The sequence below is a fragment of the Podarcis liolepis genome (assembly GCF_965112155.1).
Source record: "Podarcis liolepis genome assembly, chromosome: 17".
NCBI lineage: Eukaryota > Metazoa > Chordata > Lepidosauria > Squamata > Lacertidae > Podarcis > Podarcis liolepis.
Window position 1 is genome coordinate 5,030,444 of NC_139571.1, and position 15,973 is coordinate 5,046,416.

General features: G+C 46.4%; 2 protein-coding genes across 2 annotated transcripts in view; one reads left to right on the forward strand and one right to left on the reverse strand.

Moving 5' to 3' along the window:
• LOC310696819 (uncharacterized protein) overlaps nucleotides 1-15,973 on the reverse strand; it is a 234,548-nt gene that overhangs the window by 201,125 nt on the left and 17,450 nt on the right. The gene's annotated exons all lie outside the window — the stretch shown is intronic.
• The window catches only part of FAM120C (family with sequence similarity 120 member C), a 36,924-nt gene that overhangs the window by 10,049 nt on the left and 10,902 nt on the right, over nucleotides 1-15,973 (forward strand). Inside the window, exons 4-15 of the mRNA XM_083482789.1 lie at nucleotides 1,813-1,941; nucleotides 2,317-2,419; nucleotides 3,527-3,612; nucleotides 4,594-4,910; nucleotides 5,195-5,480; nucleotides 6,276-6,447; nucleotides 6,822-7,071; nucleotides 7,481-7,595; nucleotides 12,436-12,645; nucleotides 13,384-13,585; nucleotides 14,017-14,155; nucleotides 14,777-14,834. Coding sequence (XP_083338915.1) covers nucleotides 1,813-1,941; nucleotides 2,317-2,419; nucleotides 3,527-3,612; nucleotides 4,594-4,910; nucleotides 5,195-5,480; nucleotides 6,276-6,447; nucleotides 6,822-7,071; nucleotides 7,481-7,595; nucleotides 12,436-12,645; nucleotides 13,384-13,585; nucleotides 14,017-14,155; nucleotides 14,777-14,834 — 2,067 coding nt within the window. The remainder of the gene's footprint in view (nucleotides 1-1,812; nucleotides 1,942-2,316; nucleotides 2,420-3,526; nucleotides 3,613-4,593; nucleotides 4,911-5,194; nucleotides 5,481-6,275; nucleotides 6,448-6,821; nucleotides 7,072-7,480; nucleotides 7,596-12,435; nucleotides 12,646-13,383; nucleotides 13,586-14,016; nucleotides 14,156-14,776; nucleotides 14,835-15,973) is intronic.

A 15,973-nucleotide genomic window follows, 5' to 3' on the forward strand; every position in this document is an offset into this window, starting at 1 on the left:
GCCAGCATCCCCTTGTCCTGTCTTGAGGGCAGCAGGGCAGGAAACCCTGGACTGAAAGGGCTGCAAAGGGATTGCCCTTTGGGGAATGAACTGGTGCAGTGGTGTCTTAAGGAAAAAAGACTGTGAGGTGGATTGGAACTAGCACTCCAAAACCTTTTTTCCACATCTCTTGGGAGACATGATTGTTTCTGAAGAGCGGCGGGAGAGGCAGTGCTTTCAAAACCAGTTCTGGGAAAGGGTGGCTCTGATGTTTAGAGTGGTGGTGCTGAGGATAGCTCTACTTGAACTCCGTACGACATTTGTCCTTCAGACAAGTGGGAGAAATGCAGTTTGGACCAAGGCTAATAAAAACTAAGATTTCTGTCCCTAGCTCTGGAAGAGGAGTGGAGCATGTGGGGGCTGGTAGTTCTCCAGATGTTGGACTCCAACTCCCATCAGCCCCAACATGGCCAATGGTCAGACATGATGGAATTTGTAGTTCAGTAACTTTTGTATAGAGATATAATGGGGTTAGGCTAGGTCTAGAGAAAAATAATCACAGCATGACTCTTGGGGGGTCAGGGTGCATTTTTCCAGCATTTTTTTTGTTTTTGTTTGTGTAGTTTTTTGTTTTTAAACTACTGCCACAGCTTCATATAGCTGGAGGACTTTTGATGGATCTAGCCACACAACAAGAAGAGGAAATTCATGATGAACCTCTGGCATGGGTTACTCTCCTGTTCTCTGCCAATGTCACGCTCCATGCTGGCTGCTGTAAAGGAGCTAAGATCAGTACATGCTTTATGCCCTAGGCAGTCATATTTGCCAGGGGTATGCCAATGTTTGATTTGTGTTGTAAGTATCTTTATTTGTGTGAAAAGGTATGTCTCCTAGCCCCACAAGGGTTCTCAAAGGGGCTTAGGAAACAGTTATAATAATGGCATACAAAACCTACATTGGAATTGGAACATTTTAAATCGATACAACAGCCAAGATAAAACAAAGTACATTAGTGATGCTTGCTCAAAGGACTAGCTAAACAGAAAGGTCTTGGGAGGTGAAAGGGGATAAGGAGGGTACCATTCCTGAGAAGGCCGTGCCTCTTAAGGTGATGGGAGCGCACCCAGAGAAGGGTCTCCCCTGATGGTTTGAGAAAATGAATACCTTCCAAGTAACTTGGCAAACACAAAAATGTATGAAGAGGAGATAATATGACTTCAGACATGCAGTGGGTGTATGGCAGGGAACTGTAGCCGATTTGCAGCTTTCCTGGTATATGCTCACTTCATATCCCTTCGTGTTTAGAGATTCCAGCAATCTTCCTTCATATTTATTTACTATAGCAAATGCCAAACAATATATTGTATCCCCAAGAAACATGATTGTTATGTGAATCTGCCCTTAAACTCTGGTGTCAAAGTCAGTGATGCGCAGAGGATCCTGCTTTAGGATAGGGCAGTTGAACCAGGTGAGCTTCTGTCACTAGCAAGAGCTGCATAATAGGGTGGAGCCATTTCAGGATCTCGGAGCACCATGCTTCTGCACTAGGGATCAGCAGCTGGGAGGCCCCAGGGCCAAATTTGGTCCCTGAAAGGTACAAGCCATGTATCTTCCTACGGCACCCCATTGCAAGTCCAGAGAAGAAAGAGACATGTAGAAAAGGGTCTGCGGCAGTAGGGCTTCCTGTTCATCCACCTGGTGGGTGTGGGGACTGTCCCCAAAATAGCCCTCTGGTAGAAGTTGTTGCTTACCAGGCCTGTAGAGCACAGAGATGTTGCCTTGCTGCTGTTTGCCTTTGCCAGGGATTTTAAGTGCTTCGTGTGCTGGTTCTAGGTGCGCGCCCATCAGCTGGTCCTGCCACCCTGTGATGTAGTCATCAAGGCTGTGTCCGAGTATGTCAGCGCCATCAAAAATCCCTCCAACTTGGATGTGATAGGGAGAGATGTCTTCAAGCACTCCCAGGTGAGACAGAGCCTGTGGTGCAGGGCTAAATTTCCACCTATCCTCGCAGCTGCTGTGAAAGTTGCAGGCAGTGGAGAGGTTTGGGATAAAGGGATCCACAGAAGGAACAGAGGCTTATTTATGGGGACTGCTAAAATGAGGGTTAGATCCTGGGTTCCCATTTCAGCGCTTCCGCATCCACAGCAGCTGGTTGATTCATAGTGGCCTGTGCCTCCAAACCCCATAGCAATAGCAGATCGCATAACATTATAGCCCTCTGTGCTAGTCGGCTTGAGCTGGCGGTAGGATTTTCACACCGAATGCCATTGTGACTTGCAATTGGCCGCACTCCTGTCCCCGCCCCTGTCACTTTCTTTTCCTCTGGTTCCTCCCCAGTCCAGGACCGAAGATAAAATTGAGCGTTTCAAGAAGGCTGTAGAATACTATTCCGTGGCCACGAAGGCACCGCCTACCCCAGTGGGCCAGTCCCCGTATGTTCGTGAGTATCCAGGCGGCGCTGGTCAACCTCACCTCTCTCTCAGCCGTGTTTTCTCCCGCTGTCCAAGAAGGTGAGGCCCTGCCTGATACCCTATGGCGCCCTCCGCTGGGAGAGATCAAGTCTGCACTTTTCTCTAGAGTTGCCACCTCCTGGCCCAAAGAGGGCTTGGGTGCCTTTCATTAGCCACGTGGCTGGAAGAAGTTTGGATTGGCTTTCCCAGTGGCCATGCATTACAGGGAGCCAGAAACTCCACCTTTTGAACTTCTCTGTGTCATGGTCTGCTAAAGGCACTGGAGCACCTTTCCAGGCCAGGTGCTGGTAATCTCATTGAGCCATTCACACATTCTGCCCTCCTACAAAACTACTATTAACAGCCGTTCCTCATTGTCCACAGTTGTGTGTTAAAGTTACATAGCAAGAGTGCATTCTCAGGATCTCTTAACGAGGCATAGCTAATCTGGGTTAAGTGCCTCTGAATATGCATACTTGTTTAAGGATATAGGTGCCTTGATGGACTTTAAATTCCCCTAGTCCAGCATCTTTTGCAAGAATCTCAATAATCAGAGGAAATATGGAATCTGTTGAAAATTGAACAATGGTTTGCCAGTGAACTGCAGTCTACTATTTACCTTTTGCTGGACAAGAGAACTGGTATATCAATCAGCACCCCCTCCTTTCTTTGTTTGGTCTGGAGTGACTTTTCAGACAAAATTCCTCCAGGATTTCTGGACCAAAGTATGTGTCCTCATTCTGCATTGAACACCACCCTCTTCTCAGGAGATTTACGCAAATCTTTGAGAGCTACTTTCCTAAACCATGCTGCCATGTGCAGGGGTTCCAGCATGGCAGAGTACCATAAGGTTGGCCAAAGGTACAAAGTCAGAGTCACCAGCTTGGGAAAGACATAAATGACTTTCCTTCATAACACAAAAATATGACTCCCCCTGCTCACACCTGCTTTTTGAAATGTTCATCAGCCACATCCTAGTTTAACCAACTTGTACATTGGCAGGTATCCACACTCAGTCTTTTTAATGGTCCTGGCAAGGGTGTGCTGGGAAAATGGAGATTCCTGTATTTTAACAAGGTGACAATTCTGTGTTTCAGTTCCAGCTTTTGGGCCCAACCACTTTGGAGGGGCACCCCCTATGAACCGCAATCCAATGGTACCGCTCCCTTCTGGGAAGGCTGTGGTAAGTCCCCAGACTTGCTTTAGGCAGATGTTCAGCTTTTCTTGACAATTTTGTTCATTACTGTGTTCAAGATAGACAGGTCAGTGGCTGTGCCTCCTTATTGCTTATTGGGTTATTGAGGGGAGACTGTTGCTTGTTGCAAGCCCAGCCTACAACAAGCTTATTTGTATTTCAGTGGAGGGTGAGGTAGTAGAATTCTGGATTGTGCTACTTCAGGGAGCAAGGGCTATTCGTGTGTCATTTTTAAAAAATGCTCTCTTATGCAAAAAGCCACATACGTATAACAGACCAGCACATAAAAAAGAGGCTTGTGATAAACATATTCCTCTAGTTTACAGCATTCAAAAACATGACACCCTCTCCCTCCTGCACTCAGACTGGAATTTTACCACAGTCTGTCTCATTCTTCATAAAGTATAAATCTGCTGACCAAGGCCAAATTCTGTGTTTGCAAAGGGTAGGTCTGCAGCTGCAATTCATTCATATGCAGGTGCTCTTGCGAGCATTTGGTCCCGTTTCAAGGAGAGCTATAAAACCGTACCATGAGAATGATCCCCTCTTGTTACCACTGCCTCCTTTAAAATCTGTTGCATTGCATCTTCTGCTAAGCCAGGGCTGTGCACATTCCATGAGTCTGTGATACCATATGGAGTGTGGCATCTGACGCATGTTATCATCATAGGCATCTCAGCCTTTAAAAAAATAAAACTCTTGTTTCTAACTCTTATAGTTGCTTGAGCTAAAGATGTAGACAGTACATGATCCATCTATTTCTGACTGCCAGCCACTGTCCAGGGTTTCATGCAGAGGTCTCTCTCATCACTTGTTCTTTGAGCCCATTTTGTACTGCAGATCCTAGGGATCAGAGACTGCCTGCAAAGCATGTTCTCTGCTGCTAAGCTGTGGCCCTTCTCCAGGTTTGCTCAGGTAGCTCCAATGACAATCTGTCAACTCTTTCCCCCCCTTTGCTTCCATCTCCAGTTTGCACCTCAGATGGGGCCAAAGATGCAGTACCATCCGCCTTCCACTCATGGCGGTGTTGCCGCCTCCTCGTCTTTCCTTCCTGGCCCTGGCTCCAGTTTTCTCTTCTCTCCACATGGCCTGGTGGATGCAGCCCCTTTCCACGAGGACCCTGCTCTGAAGGGCGGACACTTCAACAACTGGCCTGTTTCATATGACAACTGCCCCGCCAAGTTCCCCAACCACCACCTGAGTTCCAAGCCCTCCCCATCGTCTGGGCCTGGGTCTTCGCCCTCCTCCTCCTCCGATGGAGAAGAGCACAACGGAACCAGCTCCAAGTGAGTGGGGATTCAGTGGCATTCTGAGATCTGCAGGACAGACAGGGGTGGCAGCTATGGATGTATGGAAGAGGGTGGTTGGAGGGGCCCATGAGTGCTGTTCATGTGTCTGGGAAAGTGCGTAGCATTGAGCAGGGATGGTGGAACCAGGAGGATTCCTCAGTTCTTATTTTATGGTGTGGTGGGGTGGGGGAAGAAGCTGGATAGAAGGGCCAGGTCCTGGCTTTGCTGCTTGCCACGGGGTGTGGGACTGCTAGCGTATCCCTTTCCTCTCACTGCTGCAGCCACGTCTCTGAATCCGGACCTCGCAAGTCTGGCTGGGAGGATCCTGGGGCTGAGAAGAGGATGACTCAGGGCTGGGGGCAGCCACCTGGGGGCACTGGCAACTCAGAGAGGAACCTGAGTGGGCCTGAGGCTCACATTCCTTCGCTGCTCTCCATGGCGACTCGCAACCACATGGACATCACCACCCCGCCCCTGCCCACTGTTGCCCCCGAGGTGCTTCGGGTGGCTGAGCACCGGCACCGGCGAGGGCTTATGTACCCATTCATCTACCATGTCCTAACGAAGGTGAGCTGGGGGTTGGCAGTGGACCTTTTAAGATATTTTAACTGGCTCTCTGTGGGGTGGCTTGGAGGGCAGCACAGGGGCTGAGAGCCAGCAGTCATAGAATCATAGAGTTGGAAGAGACCACAAGGGCCATCGAGTCCAACCCCCTGCCAAGCAGGAAACACCATCAGAGCACTCCTGACATATGGTTGTCAAGCCTCTGCTTAAAGACCTCCAAAGACGGAGACTCCACTTCGACCTTAGAAAAAGTTCTCTATAAATGATTGAGGTATATAAGTGAAAAGTTGATTATATAAACTGAGTTAAATATAATAATGAATTAAGGGTAAAAATTTAATATAAATAAGCATAATAACAAATTAAGGTTAAGAATTTAGAGATAAGAACTTGTTGGATAAATATTTGGACTTGGAATACAAGAAGGGGAGGTGAGGGGAAGTTTCGGAAAGAAGTTATTGAAAATGGGATTGTAAAGAATGAATTCTTTTTTTCTTCTTCTTTTTGTTTTTTGTTTTTTGTATTACTTGAAATTCTAATAAATATTACTTTAAAAAAAAAACAAAGAAGGAGACTCCACCACACTCCTTGGCAGCAAATTCCACTGTCGAACAGCTCTTACTGTCAGGAAGTTCTTCCTAATGTTTAGGTGGAATATTCTTTCTTGTAGTTTGAATCCATTGCTCCGTGTCCGCTTCTCTGGAGCAGCAGAAAACAACCTTTCTCCCTCCTCTATGTGACATCCTTTTATATATTTGAACATGGCCTGGACCCTCAGTTTCCAACCCTCCATTCCAGGGTGAAATCAAGATCCCAGTGTGCATTGAAGACGAGTGCAACACCGAGCTACCACCAGCAGCTGTCCTTTTCCGGGCTGCGCGGCAGCATGTCTATGGCGTCCTCTTCAGTGTGGCTGAGACCCAGAGGCGGATGGAACGGCTGGCTGTGCGCAAGCGTATCCCTGTGAAAAGTAGGTGATCCCTTCTTCAGCCTGCGGTTGCTTTGCTGTTCCAGTGTTGTGTTCGTAAAAGTGGAAGGTGGGCCTCCCAGAGGTATCCTGGGCACTTTTTGGAATATGGAGATTCATTGGCAGCAAGGGCCTTTTTTTTATCGGCCATTGTGTTGAACTGCAGGACTTGCGGTACATGTCTGCTGAATAGGTTCAGTCGCCAATTGATAGGCAGCATCCTGGTTTCATGTATCTGTCCTCCAGGTGTGCTAGGTCCAAATGGTGTTTCTCCTGGTCATGTGAGCTTGGGGAAGTGCCTTCTGTGTCTCCTTACATGAACAGTGTGCAAGTGTTTTATCCTCGCAGTCAGATGGGCCCTCTTCTTTCCTCCATAGCTCCTCCTGTTATCGTCAAGGAATGGTCGGCGTACAAGGGGAAATCCCCACAGACTCCAGAATTGGTTTCGGCCCTTGCTTTTCGAGAGTGGACGTGTCCCAACCTCAAGAAGCTGTGGCTGGGCAAAGCAGTGGAGGACAAGAACCGACGCATGAGAGCCTTCTTGGCCTGTATGAAATCTGACACCCCCGGCATGCTCAATCCCGCCAATGTCCCCACACATCTGCTGCTTATGTGCTGTGTGCTACGGTGAGTGGGGCAGGTCTGGGCATGATGGGTGGGAATGCTCAGGAGGGAGGGCTCCTGAGACAGGATGGGTGGAATGGCACAGCAGGATTTGGAAGAATTGTGGCTCTGTGTACGGGCGAGTGGAGTGCCAGTTATATCGTCTCCTGTCTTAAGGCTCAAAACGTACTCTAGTAACTGAAAGTACATTCTATTTACACATTTTGAGTTTCCAAGAAAATACAAGGTGTAGATGCCTATCTAGCTAGCTATTAATGTTGAGTTCCTGTTAAATTCTTGTAACCTCCTCCTGCATTAAAGTTAAATAGAAAAAGAAGCTGGGAAGTGTCCCTTGGGTCTCCTTTCTTCCCCAGTACGTGGTGGAGTAACTCTTTTGATTTATAAATTCTGTCATATTTTTCTTTTTTTTAAGATACATGATACAATGGCCTGGGGGTCGGATCCTGCATAGACATGAGTTGGACGCCTTTCTGGCCCAGGCTGTGTCTGCTCAGCTGTATGAGCCAGATCAGCTTCAAGAACTGAAGGTAAGGTTGAGCTTGGATTTGATCTTTGCAATCTTTATACCCTTAGGGCAGGAATGGGGAATCTAGGATAAGGTTACCAGACATCCCTGTTTCCCGGGGACAGTCCCCGGATTTACAATTCAGTCCCCATACAAAACCCATTGAAGTTGAAAAGTGTCCCTGGATTCATTGAATAAAATCTGGTAACCTTAATCTAGGAACCATCTCAGATGTTGCTGGACTACAGTTCCCACAATCCCTGACTATTGGCTGTGGCTACTGGCACTGATGAGAGTTGGAGTCCAACTGCATTTGGAGGGCATTGATTCCCCATCTCTGTTGCAGGGAATCAGGAAGGCAGCTCAGTGGATTAGAGCTTGTGGGCTAAGGAAGGGGAACCTTTCTTGTCCATGAGAGGCAATACCTTCCTGCAAATCATGCATTTTTTGCAGATGCACTCCCCTTGTCAATGCTTCCCTGCTGCCCTTCACTCACTCACACTCACTCACCCACCCATCCCATCTCCTCTCATACTGCTGCTGTTCCTGCTAACCCAAAACTTCTAATTTTGCAAAACCTGAAATTTCCAGACTCCTGTCTTGTCTCTGATGGCAGATGATACAATAGGTGGGATTCAGTATTGTGCTAGGGCAAAACATTCTGTCTGCGCAAGTATTGCAGCCCTTCTCCCTCCCTGCAAGGTGTTTTGGATGTTCTCTTGACACCCCCTTCCCAAGTTAGTTTTGGGACTCATGCAGGGGGATAGGGGGGAGCCCCATTGTGCAAGTGGAAGTCCTTGCACAGGGCTTCTGCTGACAAGGCTTGTTAGGCTGGAATTCACCTATGTTTGGGTTGTTCTGCTCCAGACTGCGGGTGAGAGACCATATATTCCTTGTACATAGAGAATGAGCGTGCAGGCTTGTTGGTGGTGGTTGAGGGAGGAGTCTAGTCTAATATCTTGGCTTTCTTACTGGTATTCTAGTTTTCTGTGTACAGGGAACCTATTCTGTGCATGAACATTCCATCATATGAGTGCCCCGGTTACAGATGGGTTTACTACCACTTCCTGTTGCTTATGACAACAAGACCTAAAACTTGTGATGTACATAAAGTCATCCTGCGTATATTACATTGGATTGAGTAGACTTTTAAGCAGAGGAATTTGATGTAGAGCAGTAGTGAAAGAAATCCGTGGCATAGTGTTTAGAGGTGTAACAGGAGGGCCACTGCGATCTTTAAAAGTTGTCTGAAGCAGGGACTTTTGGTTGGAACTATGGCGAACTGAGATAATGTCTGCTAGCACTCCACTAGCAGAGATGAGAGGTGGTCAGGGGATAAATCTGGCTACCTAACTCCCCTTTGGACTAAGGGAGGTCGAAGAGCACAGCCTCAGATATTCTGAAGAAGACATTCATCATCGTACTGAGGGAAAGATAAATCTGTGGAGGTGAAATGTGTCTACAGCGATGCGAATATATTGGCTTGAGCACTGCATAATCACTCTTAAACTAGAGCTTAAAGTTTCCACCCTCCTTATCTTAATTATTATTAGTAGGACTGGAAAGTAAGGAATATAAATTGGATTCTCTATTTGTCAATTAATAACACACAGAGGGAAAAGACTGCGGACAGTTAAAAGCAATAACAGATAACAGGCGGAAAGCCTTTTCAAGAAGATCTAAATAATTTACTGCCTGGAAATATTGGAGCTCAAAATTGCTTATAATTTATTTTTTATGTCTTTTGTAAACCCTTGTTTCTGTGTGCTGAGTTGATGGAAAATGAAAGTGGGAATTGCTGTCTGCGTCACACAACACAGGGAAGCAAAGACAGCGTAATATATCATGCTGACACTAAAGACATCACTGATCCTTAAACTCATGCAAAGGCACAGCTAATAGACTTAAGAAACAGATTACAGGAGATGGTTAAGGAGATTGGGATACAGATAAGACGAATGGGAGGTGCAGGATCTGCAGTCGGCGAACAGAGGGACCATTTTTGTCTAAATGTGAAAAAAATACCAGATGGAGCTGAGGAGACAGATTTATGGCTGCCAGAAAGGTGGGAGCTGATGACGGAATCTGCTGTAAAGTTGGAAATTTACTGACCACAAAAACAGCTGATGACAGTTCAAAGCATAGTTTTTTATACTGAATGTGCTTTCAAAGCTGTGTCTGATGAGATGTGGAATAACAAATACGCAAACAGAAAAAGAGAGGGGGGAAAGAAAAGAATGAAAAATGATTTAATGAAGATTTAACAGGCAAACAAAGATGAATTACTACATTACTGAGAAAGGTTGGAACCCCTGAGGAGAAACTCACCACGAGGAACTGGGGGAAAATATACATATTGGACACTTGAAGATAACAATGCATAAATGAAGAGCTACATTAGACTTCCTGAGTGAGAAAAGATGTCTGGGAAGAAAATTTGAGACCTAGCAGATCCCATCTAGCAGAATGGGAAAAACTGGATATTTCTGGAGTGTAAATGCTACATATTTTGAGTAATCGAAAATACAAATAATTGGCAGATAGAGAAGCGGAAGCCTTCCCCCCCTTTTCATCTCCCCCCCCTCCTTTACTCTGTTTTCTTTATGATTGCTTATTTTTGATAGTTTATTTTTCTTTTGATTTCTTAAATGAAGATACATACAGAGAGGTGATAGGAGAGGGGGCCTCTGTGGGTCTTTCCCAGGGTATGAGACTGAGAAAGAGGTAAGCTCTCCCAGGTGACAGCTGAGAAGACTCTTCCTTATATGGGGATTGAAGTTTATGAGCGAGGGCTATATACATATAATTTGGTGTTTTATTATTATTACTATTATTGGTGTTAATGTTTCCTATCTGTTCTTTTTCTCTCTCTTTCTTTTCTTCTTCTTCCCTCTCTCCTCTATTTCTTGTCTTTTTGATTCTATTCACCTTAGATACTATTTTATTGTATCGTGAAAACTTTAATAAAAATCTTTGGAGAAATAAAAGTTGCCTGAAGCAGTAGAGCCAGCCCCTTTTTGTTAAAGAAAGAGGTGCTGGGGCTCAGGTCTCCTTGAGAGCCAGAAACCATGCCCTCTGGAAGAGAGCCCTGCTTCTTAATATATTAAATATGGAGGGAGGGGACAGGTTGAAGGTACTCCCTGGGAAGGAAGGACACGTCATACATACCTGGAGGCATTTGCATCTATTGTTATTTTTTGTTCCTTTAAAAACAGGGCATGGTCCAACAAGGGATAGGTAGAAAAGTGGTAAACGTGGCTAAGAGAAGAGAGGGTGGGAGTATGATACCCACATGAGCCGTGACTCCAGAGCGCATTGCCCAGTGTAGAGCCACTAAAAGTTTGGCGCACAGAGAACATGTGGCCTTGAAGATGAAGCTCTGGCTATGGCTCAAGCTTTGTTTTAAACCAGTGGGTATTGCCCCCTTGATATTGAGGGACGATTTCCAATCATCGTGGGAAAGGGAGGTCACTAACGAGGTTCAATCCTGCGGATTGTCTCACCTTTACTTTGAGTCTATGACGTACAATCAAGCCAGAGCTGTGATCTCCCGGAGACTGAGTGACATTGCTAGACAAGAGGACATAGCCCAGGTAAAACCAGGGATGTTCCTAGGGGACCAGATCTATCGGACCATACCAGCCCCCTACCTTGCAGAAATTCACTATGTGGAATACCGTAGACTTCTTACAGCGGCTAGATTAAATGTCCTTGACTCTTTGACATTGTGGGGAAGGTACAGGGGAGTACCATATGCCCAGAGAACCTGTCATTGTGCCATGGGTGTGGTTGAGTCCACCGAACACATTCTCTTGTCTTGCCCTTCTTATGCAGAGCTTAGACAAAATTTTATAGACCCACTCCTATGTCAATCTAGCTTCTTACCCGGAGAAAACCCGACTTTACACTTGCTGGATAACGTCACTAGAGCTATACCTTCCTTGGTGGCCAAATTTCTTTTTTTAGCTTTTAAGCGTCACAAGACTATAATTGACTGTATTGACATGGGGCTATCTGTTTAGCCCATTTTAGTGTTGGCTAAGTTCTAAAATTTTCCTGGAGCTTTTAACTGTGTATTGACAAATGTACTTTTTTCTGACTGACGGTCGAATAAAAGGTTGATGATGATGGAGAACATCTGGCAGAGAGAGGTCTGCCCTGATGAGAGATGGGAAGATTTGGTGGAACAGGCCTGAGCCCTGACAAATTTTGGTTTGGGCTGTTTGCGCCCGGTTCCTGCTTCTGGCCCATTATGTAGTAGATTAATCTCTCCAGGGTTGGTGAGAGCAGGGACCTCAAAAGACACTTTTGACCATGGGTAGGCAAACTAAGTCCTGGGGGCTGGATCTGGCCCAATCGCCTTTTAAATCCGGCCCGCGGATGGGAATCAGCGTGTTTTTACAGGAGTAGAATGTGTGCTTTTATTTAAAATGCATCTCTGAGTTATTTGTGGGGCATAGGAATTCGTTCATTCCCCCCCCCCAAAAAAAATATAGTCCGGCCCCGCACAAGGTCTGAGGGACAGTGGACCGGCCCCCTGCTGAAAAAGTTTTGCTGACCCCTCCTTTTGACGGATCTGCTCTCCTCTTTTTAACCCTGTGATGTTCATACAAGTAGGTCTGGCTTGGTTGACTTTGGAGGTCAAAAATGAAAGCCCTGTGCTGTGTCTCAGGCTTCCATCTGATACTTATCATCACCATCGTTATCATTATCATTTTCCTGTGCTAAGCCTCATTGTTGCTCTCTCCTGCATTACAAATACAGCCTTGTGGGTAACTCACTCAGTAACTCAGGTCTCCGTGATGAAGTGGGGGACTAAAATGAGCTCCTTGGCGGCTGAAGGTATGTTGCTTCCATTGCAGATTGAGAAGCTGGATCCCCGGGGAGTTCAGCTGGCTGCTCTATTTATGAGTGGAGTGGACACAGCCCTTTTCGCCAATGATGCATGCGGGCAGCCCGTCCCTTGGGAACATTGCTGCCCATGGATCTACTTTGACGGGAAGCTTTTCCAGAGCAAGCTAATCAAAGCCACGTGGGAAAAGGCACCCCTGATAGACCTGTGTGATGGGCAGGTAAGGGTTAGCACTCCTAGAAAGAAGTGGCTGCTGAGCAGTTGATCCTGCTGCTGACGTCCTGAGTTGTTGCTGCTTAGTCCTTGATTCAGAGCCACATCTAGTTGTTCCTGTGCATTCTACACATGCTCACCTCCTAGTTGTAGGTGAAACTAAGAGTGTTGTCTGCCTGCTGCTGTCTAATGCCTTTAGTTACTCTTTCCCCTCCACTGCAGCACCCACCCACCAGCAGTATTCAACAGCTGAATGTGCTTTTTTGTGTATTGTTAAGCTGCAGGCACAAACCTAATGAGAAACTACCAATCTGCCTGGCCTGCTGCCATGACCAAGCCTCTGAGCAAAGTGGTATCTGGCTTCAATCTATTATCTGGAGAACGTACTTAATTACTTCATACTGAACAGAATACACCACAAGGCTCTCAGTCTCGTTAGGCATTTTTACATCCTACTGATTACAGTGGGGGAGTCAAAGTGCTTAACTTTGATGGGATCACATTCTCCATCGCCTGTTCAGATAATTGTCAATGCATCACATAATATGTGCCCTTGGCACCCTTCTTCCCCAGATCATACCCAGGGCAAACTGCCCTAACTGGCCCTCCCTAGTTACACTCTGTGACCTTGATATTGTTTTACTGGAGGGATACGGCGGCGAGAAGTGCCTGGCACTTTTATAATACCATCAAACTCTGGTTCAGTTATTTTTTTGTCTCCCTCCTACTCCTCCTTGATCCACAGAATGAACAGGTGTCCAAGGTAGAGAAGATGAGGCAGAGCATCCTGGAAGGCATCAACTTCAACCGCCAGGCTCCGCCTCCCCTGCTCCCACCTCCACCCTTTGTATCTTCCATGGCCCCATCCTTTTACCCTATGCCTCTCTACCCTCGCGCCATTGGTTCAGTTCAGCCTTCAGCCCCTGGGAGGACCAGAGGCTTCGCAGGTAAGTCGCTGTGCTTCCATTTGCCTCTGTTACGTGTTTGCTTCATATGATCTATATCCTGCTTCTCTCTAGCAAATAGGGAGCCAGCCACTGGGAGTTCCATCATATCCTATTTGCCCTGGCAGGAAGCTCTTGATCTAATTTGCACAAACTTCCTCCTGCAGGCTCCCCCCTCCCACTTTTTAATGTTCGGGGTAGGGGTAGGTTTCTTTTCTTTTTAGGCAAGCTGTTCCCCACCTGCAGTCTAAAGTAGTACAGCCCCAGAAACAGTTTTGCTTCCTCGCCTGCCCTCCGTCTGTGCAGTGATCTCTGTTGAGTTTGCAGTAGGGCCCTTTCTTTCCTACCCTCATGCTTTGACCTTGAGACCCTCAGCTGTGGGTGCAAACCAGCCTACTCTGCTTAGTTGCTTACTGATTCTTCCCTTTTCCTAGGTCTTCACCCTATCCCGCCACAAGGAGGCAAATTGGAGATTGCTGGCATGGTGGTGGGCCAGTGGGCTGGAAGCAAGCCGTCCCGCGGGCAGGGTTCCTTCGGCATGCAAGTGGTGTCCGTTGGAGGCCCAGGGAAAGGGTAGGTGCCACTAGATGAGTCACCTTGGCTTCGTATAGCCTTGGTTGTCAGGAAAGGGTGTTGTTTCCCTTTGTCCCCTGCAGTTTTTTGAGATTTGGGGTTCCTAGTGAGGAGTGGGGAGCCCGGCCCCTGGATTCTGCACCTTTCTGTGGAAAGGGAAGCGAGTCTCAACAGTTTGGGAAAAGAACGAGAAGACCAGTAAATCGGGATTGAGTGGGGAGAATCCAGAGCAAGTTGAAAGATCTTAAAATCAATTAAAGATTAAAGCTGAATGAAACTACCTTGTTAACGAATTAATTGTTTCATCAATTAGACTTTAACAGATACCTTTTGCGATAAAAGGATATATAACCAATTTGAGATTTAGAATCATAGAATCATAGAGTTGGAAGAGACCACAAGGGCCATCGAGTCCAACCCCCTGCCAAGCAGGAAACACCATCAGAGCACTCCTGACATATGGTTGTCAAGCCTCTGCTTAATGACCTCCAAAGAAGGAGACTCCATCACACTCACACCACAGGATACTAAGCTAACCAATTTAATAACTTACTACTTTGGATGGAGAACATTATAAAATGACTCATTTCCATTCGTAAAAACCTTTCTTTCCTGTTGCAGCCGCGGTCGTGATAACTCTGGAAAAACCCCCAAAGGAAACAAGAAAGTGAGCAAGCAAGTATGTGTCCCTGCCTCCCCTGTTGTTCCCTGTGCAGTGTCCAAACCCTTTTTTATGTCACTGGTGGATCCTCTTTTCCCTGCTCTTCTAAAAGTACCTGCCGACTTGCTGCAATGGCCCACACTCTGGGTACTCTTCATGTCAGCCGCTATGAGGCACACTTTGGAAGAAATAAAAATGGATGCTGCAGAATAGGGCTTTTGGAGGTCTATCCCCACCTTGGGAGAACCAAGAATCCTCCTTTCTTTGGCCTGCTTATTTTCAGCTCCTTTTCCTTCTAGGGGTGGCTGAGTTTCCCATCCATAAAATGAGGGAGATGTTTTAGCCCATCACCAGCAAAAGAAGCCTTTCAGTATAAAGATTAGCAGGTTGCAATTCACCTGTCTATGAAATGGTTCCTAGGTGGAAAAGAGCTACCTGGGTATGAGAAAAAAGAGAACTGTTTCTCTCCTTGGACTTCACGTCTTGCACCTTTTGGGGGGGGGGTGACATTAATTTATTATGTTTGATTCTGCTACGGAATTTCCCCCCTATGTTTAGTTCAAGGTATTCTGTTCCACTTTTGCTTTCTTTTATTTGGCACCTGTTATTATATTTCATATTATATTTATTATGTTACTATATTTCATATTATATTTCAAGTAGATAAATAGGTACCACTCCGGTGGGAAGGTAAATGGCGTTTCCGTGCGCTGCTCTGGTTCACCAGAAGCGGCTTAGTCATGCTGGCCACATGACCCGAAAGCTGTACGCTGGCTCCCTCGGCCAGTAAAGCGAGATGAGCGCTGCAACCTCAGAGTTGTCCGCGACTGGACCTAATGGTCAGGGGTCCCTTTACCTTTACCTTCATTATCTTGCATCTTTTGGGATGGAAAAAACTCACGATTTGGCAGTGTGATGCAGGTGGACGATTGGCTCTGAGGTTAAAAGAGTTCACCTCATGGACTGGTTTGGAAAACAGTATGGACTCTCTGTGTCATGCTGCATGCAAGGCAAAGGATTTTGATAGAAGCAGCCTTCTGTCCCCATCTCAGAAGTGTTTGCATCTTTAGGTTGGATCTCTCTAGTCAATATCCCAGGACCTGGGTGTTCTACTTAGTTTTTCCAACTCCAACCCCCGCTAAAGGCCTCCTCTTGTA